The 23,326-nt window shown below is 47.0% G+C and overlaps 6 protein-coding genes across 6 annotated transcripts; 2 read left to right on the forward strand and 4 right to left on the reverse strand.

Annotated features, from left to right (window-relative positions):
- Positions 1 to 3,789: 3,789 nt before the first annotated feature.
- Positions 3,790 to 4,245, reverse strand: BGZ61DRAFT_567391 (uncharacterized protein). Its single transcript, XM_046255965.1, has one exon. The coding sequence runs from the start codon at positions 4,191 to 4,193 to the stop codon at positions 3,882 to 3,884; it is 312 nt and encodes a 103-aa protein (XP_046095433.1). The 5' UTR covers positions 4,194 to 4,245; the 3' UTR covers positions 3,790 to 3,881.
- Positions 4,246 to 7,775: 3,530 nt separating this feature from the next.
- On the forward strand, positions 7,776 to 8,078 carry BGZ61DRAFT_277007 (uncharacterized protein; the record flags this gene model as incomplete). Its single annotated transcript, XM_046238413.1, has 1 exon — positions 7,776 to 8,078. A coding segment is annotated over one exon (303 nt), but the record flags the coding sequence as incomplete, so codon positions are not given.
- Positions 8,079 to 9,314: 1,236 nt separating this feature from the next.
- Positions 9,315 to 11,174, reverse strand: BGZ61DRAFT_499926 (uncharacterized protein; the record flags this gene model as incomplete). Its single annotated transcript, XM_046251471.1, has 5 exons — positions 9,315 to 10,080; positions 10,133 to 10,275; positions 10,354 to 10,382; positions 10,524 to 10,814; positions 10,952 to 11,174. The coding sequence occupies 5 exons, from the start codon at positions 11,172 to 11,174 to the stop codon at positions 9,315 to 9,317; spliced, it is 1,452 nt and encodes a 483-aa protein (XP_046095435.1).
- A 3,878-nt stretch (positions 11,175 to 15,052) lies between these two features.
- On the forward strand, positions 15,053 to 15,235 carry BGZ61DRAFT_370963 (uncharacterized protein; the record flags this gene model as incomplete). Its single annotated transcript, XM_046242055.1, has 1 exon — positions 15,053 to 15,235. A coding segment is annotated over one exon (183 nt), but the record flags the coding sequence as incomplete, so codon positions are not given.
- A 3,824-nt stretch (positions 15,236 to 19,059) lies between these two features.
- Positions 19,060 to 19,528, reverse strand: BGZ61DRAFT_465678 (uncharacterized protein; the record flags this gene model as incomplete). Its single annotated transcript, XM_046247608.1, has 1 exon — positions 19,060 to 19,528. A coding segment is annotated over one exon (469 nt), but the record flags the coding sequence as incomplete, so codon positions are not given.
- Positions 19,529 to 21,329: 1,801 nt separating this feature from the next.
- Positions 21,330 to 22,538, reverse strand: BGZ61DRAFT_499928 (S-adenosyl-L-methionine-dependent methyltransferase; the record flags this gene model as incomplete). The annotated part of the gene is made up of 4 exons (XM_046251472.1): positions 21,330 to 21,360; positions 21,409 to 21,565; positions 21,674 to 21,936; positions 22,000 to 22,538. 4 exons carry the CDS (start codon positions 22,536 to 22,538, stop codon positions 21,330 to 21,332), a joined length of 990 nt encoding a protein of 329 aa, XP_046095438.1.
- Positions 22,539 to 23,326: the final 788 nt, after the last annotated feature.

Raw genomic sequence — 23,326 nt, forward strand, 5'->3', positions numbered from 1 at the left:
TGAGTGAATGGTCAAAACCCCTTGCGCAAGAAACGTGATAGCTGCGTGGTTGCTTTACCGCAGGCTGCAAAGGGGACCGCAGAGGCTACAGTCTTTAAACTTGTCCAGACGAGCTTCATGTTCAAGATATTCTGACGCTGTCAAATCTCCTCTTTCCGTCTCAAGGAAGCGGCCAGGCTTTTGTATCTTCGTCAGGCAATTGTCGTCACGCCTAGAAGAGTTTCATCTTACGCAGATGCCAGGAAGGCGAGCGATGAATGGGACACGACAGTGATGCAGCTTCTGACTGCCGCATGGCAAGTCGGCCCCAACTCTTCACCTTCAATATCCTTCCTCCCAGATTATGTTACTGAGAAGGTCGAGAAAGGTCTCGTAGTAAGCACGGCCACAACACCCGAAACTCGGCGGCGAGGAGCCACGGCCCCAGCGCACGACTTCTTTTACTTTCAGGATCGCTGGGCTCAAGTGGGAGTGGCTTGGAGTTTTGGTGGTTGCGATTCAGCCCGCGCTATTGATGAAGGAGGCATATCAGCTCCCATGCACATCCCTCCACCCTCTAGCTGCCCTGTTCTGTTACCTAATTCCCATTGCAGAGCTCGAATCCTTGGCAACAGAGTAATTCATTTCGTGACATGCTCGAGGCTGTGTGTGGCGCCGTTGCGAATCTGTTCGGATGGACCCACCTTTTGGCACAGGGCATCGTCTTGTTGACGCAGAGCACGTGACACTCCGGTCAACAGGGCCGCTGTATCTCTGTAATGACTTCTACAGAGACGGAGTTGTGCCTGATGATTTATTCGCTTCTCATTGTATGTTGACTAATGCCGGAAGTGGATGTGGTCATACCGTAACACTGGGTGGTCTTGATGACAAAACAGTGACAGTGGTAGGGCGAGCGTTACTTGCACAGCCGGCTGTGCAGATCTAACGCTGGCCAGTGGTAGGGCTCCCACTGGAACGGCGCCCAGGCGCCGCAATAGAATCGGCGCCCGGGCGCCGCGATAGCGTTTTTATGGGTCAATGCGTCTTCTATTAGCTAGGCACGTCAACGCGTTCAACGCGTTCAACACGTTCAACGTGGTCAAGCACCTTGCATCTCTTTAGTGACAATTCATTAATTATCCCCCCTTCATTCTTAATGCAATCAGGCACGACGAGTGCCTCTCAGCTGTTTCTTATGGCTTCTACTCCTTCTGCTCTTCTTAAAGCTGTGTCTTTTCCCTATGATTATCTTCCTCTAGAAGCTGAATATTAATCTTGCAATAAGCTGGTTATAGCAATTAATACTTGGGCTGTTATATAAGGCTATATGTTTATTATATAAAAGTTAACTATAAAGACTAGCAGCCGGAAAATTATTACTTATATATATGATAAATCTTAGAAGCCTAAGGCTTTAGAAGAAAAGAAAGCTAAGTATAAAATAACAACTCAAGGTACAGGCTGCTCGTTCTCAATCTTAGCTAAGGAGTTACTAGATAAAGCTATATAGTCTTTACACTATCGGCCAGATAGGCAATTCTCAAAGTATAATCATCCTCCAAGTTACTATCTATTAGCTTATCCAGTATATTGCTAATTAGATACTTTAAGTAAAGTAACTCTAGTAGAACTTATATCTGCCGGTATCTCTCTAAGAGATATCTAAATATTTTTATACCAGTAAAATCCAGATTCCTTAGTAACTAGAAAGAATATCTACAATTAAATTGCTAAGATAAAAGATGATATGTATAAGAGCTAAAGCTCTATCTATACTCTTATTAACTAACTGAACTGTAAGGGTTTCTAGAGCTATATCCGGATTAGTAAGAATCAGCAGGTTATAGTAATTTTATTTGCCTATCCTAGTTCTAGTTAATATCTTCAGGCTTACTCTAACCTCTTACTATTTAATTATATATATAAGACTAATAAATATCAGATGCTACTTCTTAATATAGTAGGGGTTGATACTTATTAGTAATTCTTTTATATAGTATTTATATTTCTCAGTAGTAAGTAAGAGGAAGATTATATCTGGGCCTTAGAGTAACTTTAATCTCTTTATAAAGCCTTTAATACCAAGCTTCTATCTATAGTCTTAATAAATTGCTGCCTTGCCTGTATAAATACAGTAGCAATAGTCTTTCTATTAGCAGAATTATTACTTTGCCTTTAGTATATAAATAAAGCAGTTCTAGCTTACTGCCTTCTAATTTTTATATTACAAGAGCATCTAGCTGCAGGCATTATAGTAAAGGTATCTATAAAAAAAGAATCTAAACTGAAGGGCTGAGTAGATTTCTATAACTCTTAGTATTCTATTATACAGTTACCTACTAAAGCTGTTTTTAATAAATATATAGCAGACTTTAAGAAGAAGTATCTTTTAGGTTATATTAAAGAAGTTTTATATATTAAGAAGACTTAGCTTAAACTATATAAAGAAAAACTCATTAAAGCCTAGATGGATCAGTATATATATTTCGGTAATACAGCTACTTTACATATTAAAGATATTTATATGCTACTGAAATTATATTTTAAAATGAATAAGTTTAATCTCTTTGATATATAGAGATTTATTAAATATACAGTAGAAAACTAACTATTAGAACTGCAGTTAATATAAGTAAGATAGTATACTTAAAAGCTAAAAAAGTACTTAAATAGTAACCTATTTAGTGCTTTATACAGCTGGATCTCTTATAAGATAATAAAAAAAATTAAAGAATAGCAGAAGCTATTAGAGAAAACTGATCTATCTATTTCCTCAGTCTATACAGGGGTCTTTACTCAGTTATATAGCCTGCCTTATATTTATAAGATTAAGTTATTATAAGGCTAATATTAAGGCCTTTAGATAGATAACTTCTACTAATACTAGCATCTAGTCTGTAATAGAGTATAGCTACAACTAATTCTTAAGCCAAGTAGAGTTAAGTCTGGAATTTAAAACAGATTAACTATTATACAGTCAAGCACCCAGCAGGAGCTAAGTATATTTAAAAGAATTAAGCCTAAAGCACCAAAATACTCTAGGTGTTATACTATTAGTTATTCAAGGAGATCAAAAGTATGTCCTCTTTTACAGCAAGAGGCACTACTAGAATCTTCTATACTATATTTAGCTGGGCTATCAGCTATACCCCTGGCCCTAGCTGGTTAGTCTCAAGAAGCTAAAGATACCTTATTTAGTTAAGTATAAGATAACTTAGTTAATAAACCTCTAGAACCCTCAATCAGCCAGGCTGACAAGATATTTATCAGTCAGACTTAAAATACTATAATAGTACAAAGTCTACTAGAGCCCTCTATACTATTACCAGTATTATTACCAGAGCCACTAGCATAAAACTTACTATATTATATACCTGAGTTTATATATTAACAATATATTATAATAAGGAATACTTAGTATAAAAAACAGCCTATTAGAAGTATTAAGATAAACTAACTCTATTAAAAGGCAATAAAACTACCCTAATAATATAAAAGAGAGCTATATACTTAGTATCTAGATTATAAGCAGATAGGCTAGTATTATAGATTATCTAGACCTATAAGAGACTGGACTAAGAAAGAGATAATAGTATATATTAATTGGGACTTTACAGAGATTAAATATATTAACACTCAGGTAGCATATCGAATAGGAAATAATAATAAGAAAGCTACCCGACATAATATAAGGGAAATTTAGCAACAGGCCGAAGAGGATATACAGGTTCAAGTAGCATAATATTCGTAATAGTATTTCCCTTTTTAATCATCGACATAATTGTAACACTTATATTCTTATTTGATCCTGAATCATAATACTAAACGCGTTGACGTGCCTAGCCAATGGAAGACGCATTGACCCATAAAAACGCTATCGCGGCGCCCGGGCGCCGATTCTATTGCGGCGCCTGGGCGCCGTTCCAGTGGGAGCCGCGGCAAAGTGGATGTAATAGAGATGGGCCACTTATATGTGGTCCACGTGGATATGCAGTGTAGTTGGTTCGAGCCTTGGGCTCGGATCCTTGAGGTTTTCGAGTGTGTTGCCGCGTGGCATCGGCCGTAGTGATACGTTTGCGCTTTGGAGTTATTGAGGTGGAAGATTCAACGGAGGGTAGGCTCTGGTCATCAGGTACGTCAGAAGCCGTCTCGACTGTTGCGGCTATGGAGGGCTCGCGGTCACTAGGCGTGTGGATGAGGAAGGAGTCCATCGCAAGCAATCAACGGCATAACGGCGTGGATTGAGATGGGTAGCTGGCAAACGGCAGGGCAGAAGGTCCCTAAGTGAATCGGGTAACGAATGACTCTTGATTTCTATCTAAAGGAGCGGAATCGTATGAGACTATATGCTCTGGAATACTACTTCTGCCTGCAAGGCAGCAGCTGTTGCCTACTAGGCAGGATCGTACTGCCTGTTTGCTATAAGTGAGCCACTGGATCTTGACATGAAGTCTGACAATGTCACTCTGAGCGACCTTGATAGTTACCCAGGATCGGAGCGACGGAGACATTGCACAGTAATCCAAGTTGCCCAGACCTAGCTTAAGCAACCGACTCGCCATTCAAGTATCCTCTCTACCCTATGGATCTATCGGGAAGAGAGGCCTTTCAGGACTAGGAGGATGGTCAAGTGTCGTGGCGCCGCCGATTTCCTTACCTGACCATTTTTGACCTCGGAGCCAGGGATGGACATCTTACGAATCTATCGAATCGAACGCCAAGGCTTGGCGTTCGAATCGAATGTGACCCCCGCAGATTCGTATCGAATCGTATGTGCCTCCCGTAGATTCGCATCGAATCGAACGCGCCACAATTCTTGTCCCGTAGATTCGACTTGAATTGAATGTGTCTTCCGTAGATTCGATATCTATCGAATGCCAAGATTCAATCGAACGTAGAACTAATCCCGACGTAAGAGGGGTAGGAGGTGTAGAGGGGGTTTAGAGGACATTACGGCCTCAGGTGAGACGTCGCAGAACATTGTTAATTGTGCAAAAGCAGGTACTAGGCAGATTAAATGTCACTTGTCCCCTTCAGCGACGCAAGTGCGTCAGCCTATTAATCATCACTGAGGCTGAACAGCAGCAGTGAAGGCGTGTAGATTCCAGCTTTACTCTACGATCGAATGCACTGAGCTATCGCCACTATCTCCCTCTGCAGCCGGCTTCTCAATAGTGCCGTCATACGTCCTGCACTGCTAAACGTCCTCTCGCTCTCCACAGACGACGATGGGATGGTGAGTATATCAACCGCTATCGGTGAGGCCAACATAGCGCGTATTCACGCGTATTGTCGACGCGAAAAAAAAAGCCAGGTCGCCAGCTCCGTTGAAATGGCTAAGTCTTGTTCGAATGAAAGAAGCATCCATCAGCAATGCGAAATGATGACCCTTGGTTGGTTCCAACCATTGGTGCTCGAACATTTTCCAGGTATGTGGCGCAACAATAACCCCTACGCTGGCAACCAGTGAAATCCGAGGTTTCGCGCTCAAGTCGCCAGACTCTAACAGACCAGTTCCGTATGTTCCCTGTTCCTCTGGCTCTAAGAGCCCCTATTGGCTTATGTCATCGGCCACAGCCCATAGAGGCGCCAAACGAGAAAAATGGCATCGCTTCTTGTCGCACTGGTCCTTCTCGTTCCATTCTGGCGTCGACTTGGAATGGAGCTCCTGGGCTCGTCGTGTTGCAGATAAGGTGCATGTGACGGGAACGTCCGGAGCGCTGGACCCAGGGTGGGGTCGATACGTAGCTAGGGCGCAGGTCCCCTGTGACAAAGGATGTGCATGAATATTTTGAGTCTGGACAAAGTTGTAGGCTGGTATTGGAGGGCATCACAAATTGAAGATATGAGTTAGACATGAGACTCTAAGCTCGAAATATTCATCTATCGTGCCAAAACTGGCGCTAATAGAAAGCACTCAGCAAGAGAAATTCAGATAGACTAGTTTTGGTTTATATTACTTCCATTCTCCAGAAAATCGGTAACTTATGTCTAGATGATTATAAGTTAGTGAGAGTTAGTTGCTAAGACTGGCCTACCCTATACTGCGGCGGTAGAGGATACCTGAGTACTTACCTAGTCTCCCATAGCTGCCCAAGTACCTCTTAAACAGCACCAGCCCCACCTGGTGGCGATGAGGCTTGCTCTTCAACCTCTTACAAGCATGAAAATAGTCCTTACGGAAATTGGGAAATAGTCTTATCTAGTAGATCACTGTTGAAATTCTACAAAGCAGTTATTTGTAGGTCGCCGTCGAGGATGATTGCTGAAGTTGCAAGGTACCCTACTTTCTATGTAAGTCGCGGGGATTTAGGTGCACTCACTAACAGGAGCCGGTTGACGCGTCAATGTAATCACGCTAACACGAGCCCCTGGCGGATTCCAGCGAACCGCGTCACTCGTTCGACCGAATCGATCGATTTTCGATCGAACAGTTGGAGCCGTTCGATTCGATGGCGAATGAAATGTGCCCCGTTCGATTCGTATGTCGAATGAGATGCGCCACATTCGATTCGAGGTAATCGAATGTCGAATGAGACCCGCCACATTCGATTCGATGCGAATCGAACAGGTCTGTGGCAGATTCGACATCGAATCGAATGCCAAGAAATTCGATTCGGTATTCGTAAGACTTGGCATCGAATGAATCTATCGATTCGATTCCCGTTCGTAAGATGTCCAACCCTGCTCGGAGCAACTTTATCCCGCGTATGATCATACGCACTAGGCCGTATGGTATAGGTGCAAGTTATGGGCAATATATGGGTAATATATGGTTTAACTAAACCATACGCGTATGGTTAGAAAGCCTGGCCTGCACATCATGGCCTTCCTGCCGCCTCCACGTGCTGCCCGGCTTCTCCCTACCATCCGTCTATCCGAGACGAAGGGGGTGCTCGAAAGGAGGCCGCTGCATCTCCGTCTCCATTATCTCTACCAATCAGCCAACTGCTGAGCCAGACCAACGCAGTTGCATGGAGAGAAGACCCTCACTGCCTCGTCACCTAATCTGTTGCCAGGGAGTTGACTCTTTTCATTGGCAAGGCAAAGTCCTCGGCGACTCCAGAGTCAGCCCCGAGACACACCTGTTGTCTACCACATTCCGCAACCACCTACTTAAGATACACTCAGTTGAAGCCGCTGGCTCAGAGCCAAATTCAACTAAGAAAGCGCAAACTAGCCTCATTAAAGAGGCGTTCAATAAAGCTGGCGAGGTTGAGGTTGCTAAGCTTCAAGAAAGAGAGGAGCAAGTGCTTCGGAATGCACTTAATCCAGAGGCTGCAATGGAAGCCTTAGTCCAGCTGGTTACTGTCCGCAATCTTCCATATAATTGCAACACCAGGCCAGAGTTACACGCTCTGCTTATGGCAGCAAACTATACGGCAGAAGAGCTTATCAATACCTCCCACGGCCATGTCCAAAAACTCTGCTCAAACTCATACGCGATCCATAAGGATATTCTTCGAAAAAAGCTGCAATCATCACCTGCTAAGCTTCACCTCTCCGCTGACGTATGGAGCGCACCAAACCATAAAGCTTTCCTTAGAATATGTATGCCATTTATGCAGGAAGGCACGAAAAACCCCTGCCAGCTACTGCTGGCCTTCCCTGAACTTCCTGGCATAGACGGCCTTGGAAGCCACAGCAGATTTGAGCAATGGAAGCTCCTTCAGCCGGTCATTGAGGAGTACGACATCTTACGCCAGCTAGGCTATATTACAGGAGATAACCACGGTTCCAATGACGCGCTCTGTCGTCTATTGAGCCACTTCCTTGAGGGACGAGGCATCGTCTGGAATGCAAAACACGGACGGATTCGTTGCCATGGCCACGTTGTCAACCTTTGCGTCCGAGCCTTTCTTTTCATGGATAGCAAAGAGGCTGTGCTTGAGACTTGCAGGCAAATTGAAGAGATGGACCAAGCTTCATTCAACATGGATATGATGCAGGGTTGGAAGAAGCAAAAGAAGCGTCGCTGGGGTCAACTTGGTCAGCTCGGCAAGTTGTATAATATTGCTATTTATATTAGAGCAAACGATTATAGGTACAACCTCTTTTGGAGGCATACTAGAAAAGTCCTGGGGCTTGACAATAATATATACTGGAACTTATAGTTTCTCCTGTTAGATACCGCTCTTAATAAGGAGGAGTATATCAAGTAGTATCAGGATAAGTACTACGACGTTCTTATAGACGACTACTTAGCACCCTAGGATTGGAAAAACCTCTGCGAGATATAGAACTTCTTATAGCTGTTTTGGAGGATAACTCTTCTTACTGAGGGCTATTGTTTAACGCTTGATTGTATGTTATTTATAATAGATATCTTCCATAAGTACTACTAGCAACTTTTTAATAAATGTAAGATGAACCAACAGCTACTCGGTCTAGTGCTGACAAGCTGGTATATCTTTGACAAATACTACCAGTTCTCTAATGAGAGCCCGGCATATAGTGCAGCGCTTAGTCTCTATCCATCCCGAAAAAAGGCTTATATATAGAAAAATTAGCCAAAGTTATGGCATAAGAAGATCTTTACAGGAGTGAAGAAGTTGCGGGAAGACGAATACAAGAACATATCAACCGTTATACTACTCCTTCCATTATTCCGGCACTGGAACTGGATGAGTATGACCTGCTTGCACAGGAGCTTGATGTCATAGGCACAGAGCCCGACGTTGACGAATATGAAACCTACACCTCCCAGTCACCCATTCCAATCGACTGCTCCCCCTTTGCCTGGTGGCTCCGCGATGAGCAGAAGGAGCGCATTCCTCTATTATTAAAGATAGAATAGACATTCTCTTAATACCCGCCATATCTGCTGACCCTGAGCGTATATTCTCTGGAGCAAGGTGTACAATTTCATGGGATCGAATGCTCTTGAAGCATTGACAATTGAAAAGGGGGAGTGCTTAAAAAGTTGGATTTGCGGCGGCATAACGGAAGGGCTACAAGTAGACGAGGTCGAACAATACGAGTACATGGCAAAGGAGGGAAGCACCAGCGCTCTAGAGGAAGATACGGGCCCTTGACGTCATTCGCCGTATTGGCAATATATGGTTTAGTTTGCCATACGAGAATAAATCATACACCATAAACCATATAGGTTAGTATGGCGTGTGGCGTATGGTTAGGGAGCCTGCTTAAAAGTATTCGATCCTATAGTTCCATTATATATAAGGCTTCCACCACCTGGTGACTATCCTGGCTTGGTACCTGCAGCGTGCTGACCTGAATCTACATATTGCCCTGACCGTCATGTCATAGTGGGGCTCAATATGCGATCCGGTCTCCAAGTACAGTGGCATGTGTTGTAGGATCTCGTCAGTTCAGCCCGAAGGGAGTTCGACTGGCGGGCCTGCATGAGGCGGAACAGTCTGAGGTCGGGACTGGAAAGGTGGTGGACTTTGAGAGTACTGATGTGAACTATTGGAGAATTGCGGTGGGTGATAATGGGAGTAAGACTGGGTTATGGGCCGATGGGATCCATCGGCTATCTTCCGTCGTCGATGTCGTCGGATGAGATAGAAGGCACAAACAAATACGGCATTGAGAACAACAAACCCGCCCACGGCAATGCCTGCGATGGCTCCGATTGACAATCCTTGCTTGGGACCAGAATCCTCCCCTGGAATGGCCCGTGTCGGTTTCCTCGAAGCGGCCGATGCCTTACGTGTCATTAGGGCTTGGAGATCCTGGTGGTCGAAGCCGTCCGTCGGGGCCGTCTTGCTCGCCCCACCCTCCGCCGAGCCGCCAACGACCGAGATAATGTCTGTTGGAACAACGTAGTGCGTCTTGGAAGGATCATATAAGCTCCAAGGCGAGTTATAACTGTTCCTCTTGCCCATGTCGAGGTTATGCAGACCCCACTGGTTTGGGGAGTCACAGTCGTTGTTCAATGGGAAGAAACTACCGTGGATGAGCATCTGGGCCTTGTTGACGAGATTGCAGCTCAAATTATGATGTGGGAAGTCACCCGTTTTGTTGGAATCCGTAGGGTATATTCGAATCCATGTAAAGGTAGGAATTATTAGGACGTAGATGTCGTCGAATCCCGCGTTTCCCTCCGCCTCGCCAGCGCCGCCATAGAGGTAGCTGTAAGATATTAGTGTTCCTGTCCCGGCAAGCTCTGGTCCGAGAGACTTACATATTATAGGATGACTGGTCATCTGGCCAAGTCACTCCTGTGCAGAACTGTCTTTGCGGCTTTGGAATATGCCCAGTCGCGTTTTGGATATAGGACTTTCCGCTCAAGATGTTGTACATCATAATCTCCTCTATTGGCTGTCCCTTTTATGTACTATTGCCAACGTCGCGAATGCCGCCAAAATAGATAATCATGCCTCTATTGCCGGCAGGGATATATACCATCACACCCTCTGCCCGGCCTACTTCGTCTAGATTAGTGGTATTAGTCTACGAGTTCGAGTCTATGTCATACTTAAGCAAATACGAGGTCAGTATTCCAGGTCCACTCCCCCAACTCGCATCAGTAGTATTATTCATCTATCCACCATAGTAATATCCTTCTCCTCAACTTGAAATCAAGAGACCAGCGCCATAGCTCAGACTGTCAATATCGGGAGAACCAGGCGATCCATGGTTAACCCAGTAGTCGTTGATAATATCATATAAATACAGAGAGAATGGCCATGGGGACTCATCGTAGAATTCGCCGCCAAAGAGGTAGATGCGTTTGTTGATATCATCGGGCCACAAGATAGCACCATTGACGTTGGGGATACTCGAATTTTTGCTCAAATTGGCAGACGGGGGGGGCATGCCCGAGCTCGCGTTCTGGCTTAAGTCATGGTAGACGAAGTAGGGATCTGGCTGGGCATGTCAGCTTGGGCAGCTCTTAAGAGTGTATAAGCTCCATCCGCCGTCTATAAATTGCAGCCCTCGATCATATCCGCCAATCATCCAATTCCATAAGGTAAAGAGAAGAGAATTGAGGTTTACGTACTTGTATAGTTCTCTGGTGGTTGTGACGACGGGCTCCAGGTGACCAACCCGCCATCGATGTAGAGCTTATTGTCAACCACGGCAGATTGGTGACCCCATCGCCGACAAAAGTTGCTTATGGGGTCTCGTTGCTGGACTGTAATGCCGATATAGCAGGCCAGTAAAACCAGGATCACCCAAAGCTCGCGATGTTGATTCGTCTGAGACAAGGAGGTCCACATCATGGCTCACAACGGCGGTGCATGCACGCCGTCCCAGCCACTCATCGACTACACGACGCGACGAGGACGAAGACGAAAAGGCGAAGCAGGGTATTTATCATCGTTTGCAGAGTCTCCGGGCTAAAAAGAGCAAAAAGGAGAAAAAGAACACGTACTGGTAGTTGAGGTGGCTGAGGCAGGACGGAACCTGAAGCTGAAAATAGCCTGCGTTCCAGACTGACGACTCACAACGCCCTCCCCGACGATACAGTTGATCGATCCACAGCGTGTAGGCTGTACTGCTAGTCTCTTCTCTCTTCTCTGGCGGCAGCGCCAGTCCCTCAGCCCGCATGCTGCCCGCCATTGGGCGTTGGGCGGCCCCCGTGTTCCTGCTCAGGGCTGCGAAATGAGCCCGTCAGAAGCCAGTCATCCGTGTGATGGGACGGCGACGAGTAGCACGTATCTATCCTATTGGTTGCATGGAGCTGCAGAACTAGTGAACCGGCGCGGGACATGATTCGCGCCAGCTCGTGACCAGGCTTGCGTTTCAGAGCATTGGGTCAAGAGCAAAGAGGCTAGGGTACAAGACCTTGACGGCAAAATTAAGTGCTACCGTATCACTCAGATCGGTGAAGCGCGACTTGGCTCCTCGGGACTTTCCGAGATTGTGCGGGAGCGAGAATCCCGAACACGACAGACCTGCAAGGCAACATCCAGTCATATTTGCCGTGACTGATATGGGTGTCAGCAGTAATGCTAACCCGAAACTTAACCTTGTACCGAAAGACCTGACTAAGATTATGGCATACCAGCTGCTCGTACGGCTGTCTGCTTGCCGAACGCTTGCTGATGCCTCCCGTAACGCTCACCTCTCCGTATTAGCTGACTTCTCAGCTGTATTACCCACCAGAAGTTGTCATGTGGTAAGTGATGCCAAGCTGCCAAGTGGCCACAGGAGACGCATTAGGAGGTTTATATATGATTCAACCTGCTGAACCCGACGTCGCGCAACTACATCCCGTCCATTAGCGAGAACAGTAGCCGAGGCTATAGCGATGATGCCGCCCGGCCCTCCCAGGTGGCGTTCAAGGGCGTTGCGGCTGAGCAGGGCCTGCCCCCGAGGCTATGCCTCCACTCTTACTATTAGGCCGACCTGGAGGTGAGAGTATGTAGCCTCAAGGTCAACGTTCTGCATGTAGTCATCAGTGATCAGCGCGCCAGATCCATACCGTCCCATTAATCGAGGCCGACGCCATAAATATCGAGTCATACAAGAAGGCCACCGACCCTGCCCAGGAGCGCATGCATTGCCTGTATCGGTGCGCCAATATATGAGAAAATCCATATTGTCCAATCATCTGAAGGGGATGCTATAAGCACGGAGTTGTATGAGAAGGCCGCTGAGTTGACCCCGCCGCTATGACTCTTGAGTTCCTGTTGTATTCCATCCCCCATATCGTAACACGCCAGATCCGTACCGTCCACTGACGCCACAGAGTCAAGTCCTGCGAGAAGGTCAGTGAGTTAACCCAGTCACTATAGCCCTTAATCTCCTGTATACAATTGCCCGTATGTTTAACCATCTGCCGGATGCTGCAGAGATACTATGGCAACAGGAAATCAAGTAATTCACATATATAAGGCCAATGAAATGCTTAGAAAAGCCTCAGGAGGCAACTTCCCGCATGGATTGAAAAACCAGATTTGGGTCATAGTAATATTTTGTTTCCCCTATTAAACTGCTGAATTAAACCTAGCACTCTCCACACCTTACCTCAGATTCTCTTTTTATAATCCTTACGCTAAAACTCCCACAATACGAACCATCGCCTTATTTACCCTATTTTTATCTCTGGCACATGTCTCTGTTGATCCCCACATGCCGAACTTGAAATGGAATTTGTTCGGTGTCGCTTATGGGTGTGTGTATGCACATTCCTGTAGCTGCACATCCTCCAACGGGGCGTTTAGAGACGTGGACTGCATGAGAATCATAAAGGTGGTGGGGTATCCGGACAACAACGTCAAGTGCGAAACAGGGTGGAAGTGATTAATATCGAAGGGGGCGTGTCAATGTTGAGACCGTATGACTAAGGTGGTCCGATCTGCTGTGGCTGGGATGTGGATACTATGTAGTGAGCTGTGCTCCTCACCCAGAGATGTAACTTACACCTTTCAATATCACCTGTAGTTAACCTTTTCGTTTCATCAGTCAACGATACACAGCATAAGGTTCGTTGTGGCGGGTCGAATTGAGGGGCCAGACCGATAAAATTCGGCACGTGACATGAATCAGGGCGGCGGAGCCGCGCCAGACTAGGCACCGAGCCTTCTATCCTTTTTAGTGCTGATCCCTGCGCGACAGTGACTCGCGCCGCCCCAAACTCCAAAAGTTGCTGCGCCGGAATTCGCATGCATGGTCATCGGCTTGGAGGAGAATTTGCGGGATGTGGGGAACTCCTTCCACCCCGTTGATATTCCCGGCATTGGTACACTGCCACCCAAGATATCCGAGCCATCCGTTAAGCTGAATTGCCGAGCCTCGCGTAGGGGACGGCTGTTCTCAGCATGTTCGGCAGCCCTCCCCACCTGACGATCTGCAATGCTCTCATTCAGTGGGTCTCGGGATGATTCCATCCATCCAGTGCCGATTCCGTACTCCATTAAACGAGGTCCATCCTGGGGATCGACTGTCTAAACTTAGGGAACCTTGAGGCATTGCCAGGCACGTCAAAGGAACCCTAGCGGGAACCTAAGCGGGATTCCACCCAAGTATAATCACTATCAAGAGTGCCTTTTTACCCAACTCTGAATGGCTGGATAAGAGTTTTCAGGACTTGGAAATGTTATGCTGATCACAGCTTGAATATCTCCACAGCTGCTATGGGAGGGTCCTAAGCATTGCATTATCGCGACTTGTACCCGGATATGGCGTAAAGAGTATAGCTACGTCAGATGAGCCCTGGCACTGCTAAAGGGATACTGCAAATAGTAAACACCACACAATGAGCTTATCTTGGTCTGAGCTGGTTGCAACCCCCTGTGTCTTATCCACTCCGCCGCCGCCACGCACATTTTGGGTGGCCCGTCCCAGGTGAATAAGCCACGCTCACCCCCGACCAGGGGTATTTTATATTTATATCGTAAAAGACGACTCTAACGATCTGAGCTGCGACACTCCAATCAATGCCAGCTGCCAGTGTCGCGCAGCTTAACGTAATAGGCGACAAGGACCAGGGTGACTAGATACGATGCGGAGGGCTGCTGTATAATAGATGAGAGTGCCTGAAAGACCACGGCTAATGCCAAAGCCATTCAGAGGAGGAGTTGACGGGAAACCAGCGCCTTGCGTCTCTAAACGGGAATGAGATGCTACATAACGAATACAGGTTGCCACACTGAAGATAGGCAGCTATTATAATTCCTTGAACTAACGGAGGAGGGGGCGTTCCCACTTGCGCCCGGGAACAGCTGTTCCGATGCGGGTAATCTGCCTTTAAAGTTTGAGATACCGTATGGGCGAAAGGAGAAAAAAACCTGTGGCGTTGGTGGTGTTGGTGGTGGTGGTGATAGAAGTGCATGGTTAGACTGCAGGTGAGATGTTGGTCGGTGGCCGCCTGAGGCTCAGGCGACCAACAATCGACTCGTGGCCGCACACTAGACGAGCTACGATGGAGACGAGTGGGATTAAGGTGTAGGCCTATGGAAGCCGGAGTAAGCAGCACTGGCCTAATGGTACGTCAGAGTTAGCGGCGCACCAGATTGGTCCGCTGGAAAGAACATGATATCTGACGTTATGCTGTGCAGAAGCGGTTGAATAATGGGATCTGGAAGAGGATATATATTGAATAGGCACGCTCCGGCAGCCTTGCGTCATCCCAGTTGCTCGACATACTCCTGCCATGGCTGCTAATCCGCCGAAGCGACTAGGGCAACCGAAACTGCGAACTAGCTGCGATCAATGCGGTGCGGCCAAGGTGAAATACGACCGTGGCCAGCCCGAGTGCGGACGATGTGTCTCTCACGGCAGGGCATGCGTCTATGGGGTTTCACGGAAAATGGGCAAGCGGCCGCGAGTGAAACTTCAACCAAGCTTATATCGGACCCCGGGCGATCAAGCCGGAGCCCACGCCGGAGCCGGAGCCGGCGTTGCAGATATGCGCAAGCTCGATAGTAGTAGTTGCAGCGATGGTATAATTGTAACGCTCGATCCGCTCTCCAATATTACTGACGTAATCACAGCCTGGGATGCCACGGATGAGAATACCAACTGCATAGGCCTGGATGCATTGGACGGCTTATTCAAGAACCTGAACGCATTAGATGGCTTGTTCAACGACATAAACGGCCAACTTATACCCAATTCCCCTTCTCTCCATTTTGGTGAAATAGCCTTTACAGATCATTTCAACAACCACTTATCTCCTAACCTGCAACCCGGGCCATTTCTCACCCCGGAATCGACTGACTGGAGGAGTTACCTACTAACAGAGGCTTCCACGACCCAGCCCACTGCATATCACTCCCCATCCGACGCCAATTCACACTCAGACAGAACTTTAATGCCGCCTGCAGGCATTAGCGGCCACGACTGTCCTCGGGAAGCATACGATATCCTACGAAACCTATCTTTCCCCAATCCCGACAAAATTTACTCTACCCCGTCATTGGGAACAACACCAGCCTCGGCAACAAGCGGCGTTGGCAATTAAGTACCCTTGGACTACATACTACGCCTCAACTCCGAGGCCAGCAAGCGGCTCGGTCCTCTTTTAACCTGCTCTTATGCTTGGTCGCTGCATCTTGCGTTTCTATATACATCAATCATATCCCGGGTCTTACTATGGTACCAGCAAGCGGCTGGCTACACGCAGAGCGCTACATAGAGCCATGCCACGCCAGACTGCTCGCTTAGCATGGGCGGCGCAAAAAGTACAGCTACAACCGCTCCGTATGCGACCGGCCTGGCTGTTGCGCCCGCCAAGATAGCCATCGGGAGTTTCAACATTGACGACCAACGTATACAGACGGCTTTGAAGATCCAGTTGTTATCAGGCGAGATGGGAAGGGCCGGCCGCCTGATTGATCAATTTACTTCACTCAACTCCGGCGGCCAATGTCAGACGGATGAATCCAACCTTGGCAGCATTAATAGACTGTATCAAAGTTTATATGCATAGCTAAGAGGTGAGCATTCAAGGATAGCCAATATAATGAGGCTAAAATTGAGGGAGCTCAACACATGAATAGAGCATAGAGCTAATATGCCTTCCCCCTTGCGTATGTGCACTCCTGGCTTGCACCTTCACCTCCTGCTTCGTATGCACTGCCTCCGTATTCTCAAGTACGGAGCTACGCCACCAACGTCAATCAGTACGTCTCCCGGCTCGGAAGCTTCATTCACTGCAGTCTCATGACGTTTCTTTACTCCTTGAAGTCCCTTTTCGCCTCTTGGAATGAATCTGACGGCGAAGGCTAACGGTCTTATACCTCATCTTGGACAACATCCGGAGTTGGTAATGTTTTGGTTGTATTATGCTAGTAATTAACATGAACGGATATGATTCCTATGAAGCCCGACAGGCCTTTGACCCGGACACTACGCCTACAGTGATTCAGTTGGTATTCCGGTTCCTGCCGGCCTCATAATAGTGCCTGCACGACGGGATTCCCCGCCCTAGTGGCCACCGGTGCAACAGTATTAAGGTTAAATAATAATACGAGTTCTATGTAGGCTTGCTGATATGAGGTGATCTATTATATACTCTGGCTATTCTTGAATCGATTCCACCAGAGTGATCGGAGATGGTTAAAGATTTATGGTTGTATCTCGTGGAATATTAAGTTTTCCGCTGTAGGCATAGTGGGCAATTAATTACTAAAGATGATATAATACGAAACTTTCTCGCTCCGGCGAGCATGGGTTGTGCAACCCTACTAACTACTAGATGGTTGATGACTGACGAGGCGTTCCTCCTGGGTAATTGAAATGACTGAGAGTGTTACTAATAGTCGACAAGATCGTAGATAACGGAGCACCCTTTGGACAGCTCCGTTCTCAGGTGCTCATATACTTGGCAACATTATTGCATCGTTCTATCTCATGCGTAGATGCTTTACAGTTTGTGCACACCGGACAATGGATAATCGCCAATTTAAACTTCCGAGGTGCACAATCTAACGTAAGTTCTCTTAGCTCCTGAGACTCTAATCTGCAAATAATCGGAAAGTTTACCATGATGCAAATCACACACATACCGAGCAACCAAGACAACATATCGGTGTGGGTTGTGGGCTGGCATTTTCACATGTTAACTATTTCCTGTATCGTTAATAGACTTTAAATGCAAGAAAACGATGACTCTTTATTATGCTACGTTAGAAGCGCTCTTTTAGCTGACCTTCTGTAATTAGTCGTGGGCCCGCAGCAGATTTTTCTAGCCTGCCGGCATAAGATTAAGGTTCAATAGTTAGCATTAAGGCTGTAACAAATATAAGTCATGGTAAATATAATTGGATGTTGGCCTTGCAGTTCTGTATTGTTCTGGATTCTCCATAGCACCCCTCAATTAAAATCGATCTGTTGGGGAAATGAAAACGAGCTGTAACCAAGCAGAGAAGCCAATACTGTCACCAGAGGAAATCGTCCCAACGCTCAAAGATATCCGTGACAGGCGGCGAGACCCCAATAGTGTATAACAGAGGAAGAAGTGTTGAGGATAACAGAGTAAGGTTACGTCCTAGTTTTAGTGTGCCGGTTTAATACACAGTAAGTTCGCAATGATCCCTGACCCGTCTAGCTAATGGGCATATGACCAGCCCCGACTTATTGAGTAGTTTTTAGCGGCTGACTGAGTGGGACTGTAAGGATGAGCGGGAGCCTGCCATGTTTCCGAACTCAAGAGTTCGCATTTCTTCGTCGATCCTTCTGGCAATATAACGTTTGCTTGGGAGGCTGGGGGTAACCCAAGCGTTTATAAAGACAGACTCTATTGATACGCACCCAACTCTCAATTCGTACGCACCCCCCCACATTCAGCCACAATGCCTCCGACATCGCCCCGTGACTAGTCCTAACTTAATTGCAGCTACCTTTGGTGCTTAGGCAGTATTGAACTACTGTTGGATAGCGTACGACACATTCGATCCAGGGATTAATGCTCAATAGGGTGTGGATCCTGAATCTGTTGATTGTCTTGTCTAGGATGCCTCCGGCCCCCTCTTTTCTCAAGAGGCGTTTTATGTCATCTGACACCCCCTCTGACTAAGGTCAGGATATCGAACTATCAGAGGTTTCGTAATACAGAGTCACAATCCAACAACTACCTTAATTGTTAAATTCCTCCCCGGGTAACTTCCTAATCCGTTGCAACAGTAATGCTATCCCCAACCTTTTCTTTTCCCGTTTCCTTTGCAGGCGACGACTCCGTTATTTCCGGGTTTTCTTCCACTTCAAGAGCAATATGCCGCTCAATTGGCTCATTCGGATCTTCCTGTCTCTTTGCCTGTTGACGAGCAGCTTGAGTTGTTACTGAAACAGCAACTTTACTCCGTTTTCGCCGAGGTTGTTGGTCATGTAAGTCAGCTGCATCTTCCTCGTCAAGAGTTGGTCCTAGTTCGAACTGGGAGTAATTTCGACGCGCTGACCTCTGCACGCCACTTCGTGTTGAGCCTTGAGGGGCAAATTCTTGTTCTGGGATTGCACGTTCGTTGCCAAATGGTTCGCTATTTCGTGGTCGACCCTTAGGTATCCCCATCGGAGGACGTTTTATTTGAAGAAGAGGATCGTCAATGTCTCGTGATCGTTTGATATGCCAAAATGGATCCAAGTCTTCCTTCTTTAGTGGTTCGTCTTGAAGACCCAACTCCAAGAGCCTGTGAGCACAAGGCAAGCCATACTGAGTTTTCGTAGAGCCTGTACAAGGTGGCAACATCTTCTTGGAGACCTCGCTTGATTCCATAAGCCTGTGGATCTCGTCCAGCTGGTCTAATGCCCAACGAGTGACAGTTAAGGGCAACTGGCCAAGCCATTCTCTTCCCGAGAACTGGTTCCGAATAGTGGTGTTTGCCCGGGGTATTTTGTCTTTATACAGCTGGCGTTTATCGTCTGTCTGACTAGCCGTTGCTGCTTCAACATCAGGGAGGTCAGACCGAAGGGATAGGTGGTAGGTCTTTAGAGAATGATGGTTTGATTCGGCGGGTGCTGTAGTAATCAATCCGAAGTTTCGATAATAGCGAGTATAGCAGCAAGCCCATTCTCTCTTCAAGGGCAAGTATGTATCCTTGAGATATCTAAGAATTCGCTCCTGGTGTGGAAAGGTCTGTTGAATTTGCCTCCAAGCTTGATTGAAGTCTTCTTCCGATCTGGTATATACCATATATCTCCAGAGGAGGTACAGACCGGCACGAGTATTTAATACTCGTTTGGGAAGAGGACCAAGCTTTGCATTCTTCATGTCTTTGACCTTGGTATTCCCACGCTCCAGCTCTTGGACATCAGCTGCGTCTGCATTGTCTTGATCATCGTCCAGATCAGAGTCCAGTGAGTCGTTGGCTTTCTTCCACCACTTCTTGATGTATAAGACCACGTTGCTGTTGATATGGAAGACGCACAGCTGAAGTTGCGTATTGGGAAAGATTTGCCGGATTGCATTACGCAATTGATCGTCCTTATCTGTGATAACGACCTCTGGGGGACTGATGACGCCTGCTCGTTGGAATCTAGATACCTGCTTGAGAAACCACTCAAAACTAGCAACTTGCTCGTTATTGAGTAGACCATAACAGATAGGCATAGATTTCTTCTCTGAGGATACGGCTACAACAGTAACCAAAGGCATTTTATAGCAGTTGGTACTATACCGGTATGTAGCATCGATCTGGAGACATGACGAGAATTGTTGCCACATTTTGCCACCTTTGTGATATCCCCAAGCGGCATTTCGAAAGCGGAATTCGTCCCCAATCCAGTCTAGCCCCCATATCCAGACTTTCTTCGACTCAGAGAGCGTCCGTACAAAGGGGTTGGCAGGGCCGTAGCCCTGACGTTTGGTCTGGTTGACTTTCCATCGCCAGTTGTAAATATCGGTTCTGCGAATAGGAATGTTTGGCCACTTTTGACAGAGTTGCTTATGAACGGATCGACAGGAAATCGTCTTGTCAAGACAGAGATCTACCAGAAGATTCATTTGTTCCTCTGTTAACCTTCTCCAATGGTAGTGCTCGGTAAGATTTTTCGATCGGTCGTGATCTCGATGAAGAGGACTGACAATTCTCATGGACCATTCGTAATTGTTGGTCTGGAGAGATTTAACGATAATCTTGAACGGGCAGTTGGCGGCCAACTTTGTTGTAGTCGTATCCGGTATTTTGGCAGTGGATTCCCTTGGATTGTACCGACTCTTATCACAGACAAGCTCATATTTTATCGTTCTTGTCTTCGCCTTATCCTCTTGGCTTCGTAACGTAATGAGACCCATCCGATTCTCAATACAGAACTCCTTTAGGGCATCAAAGAGTCCGTCAGAAGACTCATAGGTTGTTGTCAGAAGTGGAGAGTCCGAGGGAAAGACTACCTCCCAAGGTTGACCGTCCCAGTCGTCAGGGCCGTGGAAATCGTCACCGTCATCGGAATCGCTACATTCATCTGCTGATTCGACTGGTAGCGCTTCACGGGGTTCAGGAAGCCCTGGAGGGAGCGCCGGAGGCGGCATCGGAAAGGCCATGGCGATAGCTTATTGTTAGGTCACACAATGATGCTGGGTGAAGCTGTTGTACTCCATCTACTTCTTGTTCTTTTGCTATTCTCCTTTGAACGGGATTCTAATGCTCTATATAGTTAGTCTCTTTGAACAAAGTGTAGAGGTCAGAGATCTAGGACTTCTGAGTCCTACAAAGTCCTACCATCTAGGACTTGGCCCTATAAGGACTACTGGAGCACCTGCAGCCAGCTGGCAATTGATTATCTTCTCAACATTGCTTAATTCGTTGTTGTTAACAGTCGCGAAAATACTGCACACGAGATATCATTGTCGGCGAATTGCAAGGTTGGCGACATCGGGAGGCATTGTGGCTAGTATGTGGCTGAATGTGGGGGGTGGGGTGGGTACGAATTGAGAGTTGGGTGCGTATCAATAGAGTCTGTCTTTATATTAGTCTCTATTCTGAGAACTCCCTGGCCTACTCCGGCTTCTTCGCATACACCACGTAACTGCAAACATTAGCATAGGTAAGAAGACGTGGGGAAAATACGGCTTACATTGGCCAATAACCGTGGATCTTGGGGTCTTTAAGTTCTTTCCGCACGTTCACCAGGAACACCTCAACTTCTAGCCTGGACCACCCTAGAACACGGGTGAAGAGCGCCATGCTGAAGCCCTCTAGAGATGGCATCACGTTCTCCAGGTTCCATATTCCTGTCATTTCCATCAGCATGTGACTCTCTTAAGGCTAGATCGGTCCAGTTGAAGCAGAGCCCATCACGGAAGTTGCAAGGTTCATGATGCCGCCAAGAAATTCCATACCTAGTTCCTTGAGCTTCTTGTCCTTTGGCCAGTGGTTCGTCGGCCATTTGTATACGGTTTCGACGATGTCAGTGAAGCCGACGTCTGCGAGCTGCGACTTGTAGGACTCTGCGCTGTTTATAGGACGTGCAGCTTTGATTGTAGCATCCAGCTGGATAGTGGACCACTTTTTTAACGCCGAGTCCTCTGGCCATGTATCATCGTCGACTTTGACAGGAAACACGATATCCGCCAGTTCTATCCAGCCACCTGGATTGAGGTTTCTATGAAACGGGAAGTGTTAGCAGATATGCCGAGCCTTATTGATGATTCCTTGGCACTCTTACTCATAAGCTTGCTCGAAGAATCGCGGCCAGTCCGAGAATGAAGTGGTCATCATGCGGCTGTAGATGAAGTCAAATTTGTAAGCAAACGTCCAGGGCTCATCTAAGTCATCAATCTGGAAGGTGAGATTCGGCGGGACAAAAGACGGCTGAATAGGGCTCAGATCTATGCCAATGATATGTGCCTCGGGATGCTCGTCTGCAAAATCAATTGCCCAAATTCCAGTTCCGGTTCCGACGTCCAGAACCCGCTGGACTTGCTTCGTCGTGCCGGCGGGGCAAGTGTACAGCTTGTCCCCAAATGTCAGCATGAACAAGTGATGCTGCAGATCTAGGCGGTCATTCTCCTGCTCGTCGTTCGGGCTGAGATATTTTCCGTCCTTGTATGCATGGTACGTCCTCCCATTTTCCTCTCGATAATTTATTATGCTGGAGCGAATGGAGGAGGTGGACGAGACGGTGTGGCCTATGCTAAGAGTCGAATCTCCATCATCGATCTGGTTGGTCTCTTGGTCGGCCTCTATCGGATGGGGTTCCGCCATTTTGTGTTGGCGGCACAGCCACTAGACAGGCAAAGCCGGTTGCGGTTTTTAGGAATGGGGAGAAATCGACGAAGAGCGAACGATGAAAATCATCGACAGCCCACACCTTAAGTGTTATAGTCAAGGATAAGCAAGAAGGGTGTGGGGCAGCCGAACAACTGTATGGATCAGCTGCAAGCTCGAAGCAATGGCTACGCAGTATCTGCCACTATATTCCGCGTCTCACAGGGGTTTAGGTGGGAGGCCTCGGCAGGAATCGCTTCCCAAACATCTCCCGTCCGTTCACACACACACACACACAATTTATTACGCCCGGTGGCTTACAACCAATAGGGCACTAGTTGCTATTGTACATATCCGTTTCCCATGCTTTGTCATAATCTCGTAAAAGCCCATGCAGCATCCAATTTCTGCTAATGCATCTTCGTTTTCAATCTTTCTGCGGGTCCCGTGGGGTTTGTATTATTAGCAAGCGAACTTGAAGGCTATTCTCCAAGTGTTCAGGGTCCTATCTACGGCGGCTGAAGCGGTGCCTGCTGTCCATGGCACGAGGTGTTTGGTGAATGTAGGGTAGGTTAGTAAGAAAGTAAGTGAGGTTTTGCAATCTGGTTTCAACCCTGCGTGTTGTCGAGTCGCCCTGTGGCTATCGCAAATCGTATAGTTGCGCGGACTGCTTCCATATTTGGCGTCCATTTTGCGTTGTCTGACGGTGACTTTCCTCCTAGGAAGAACGAGATATTTCCTCTCTGTGTTTCGGTGCATTGCAACATTACGGCTCGGTGCGCTGT

Source organism: Ilyonectria robusta (genome assembly GCF_021365365.1).
Source record: "Ilyonectria robusta strain PMI_751 chromosome Unknown BGZ61scaffold_43, whole genome shotgun sequence".
NCBI classification, from domain to species: Eukaryota; Fungi; Ascomycota; class Sordariomycetes; order Hypocreales; family Nectriaceae; genus Ilyonectria; species Ilyonectria robusta.

What these genes read in the sequence shown, in the direction of transcription:
- BGZ61DRAFT_567391 (XM_046255965.1), bottom strand. Translation starts at nt 4,193, where the DNA reads ATGGACTCCTTCCTCATCCACACGCCTAGTGACCGCGAGCCCTCCATA.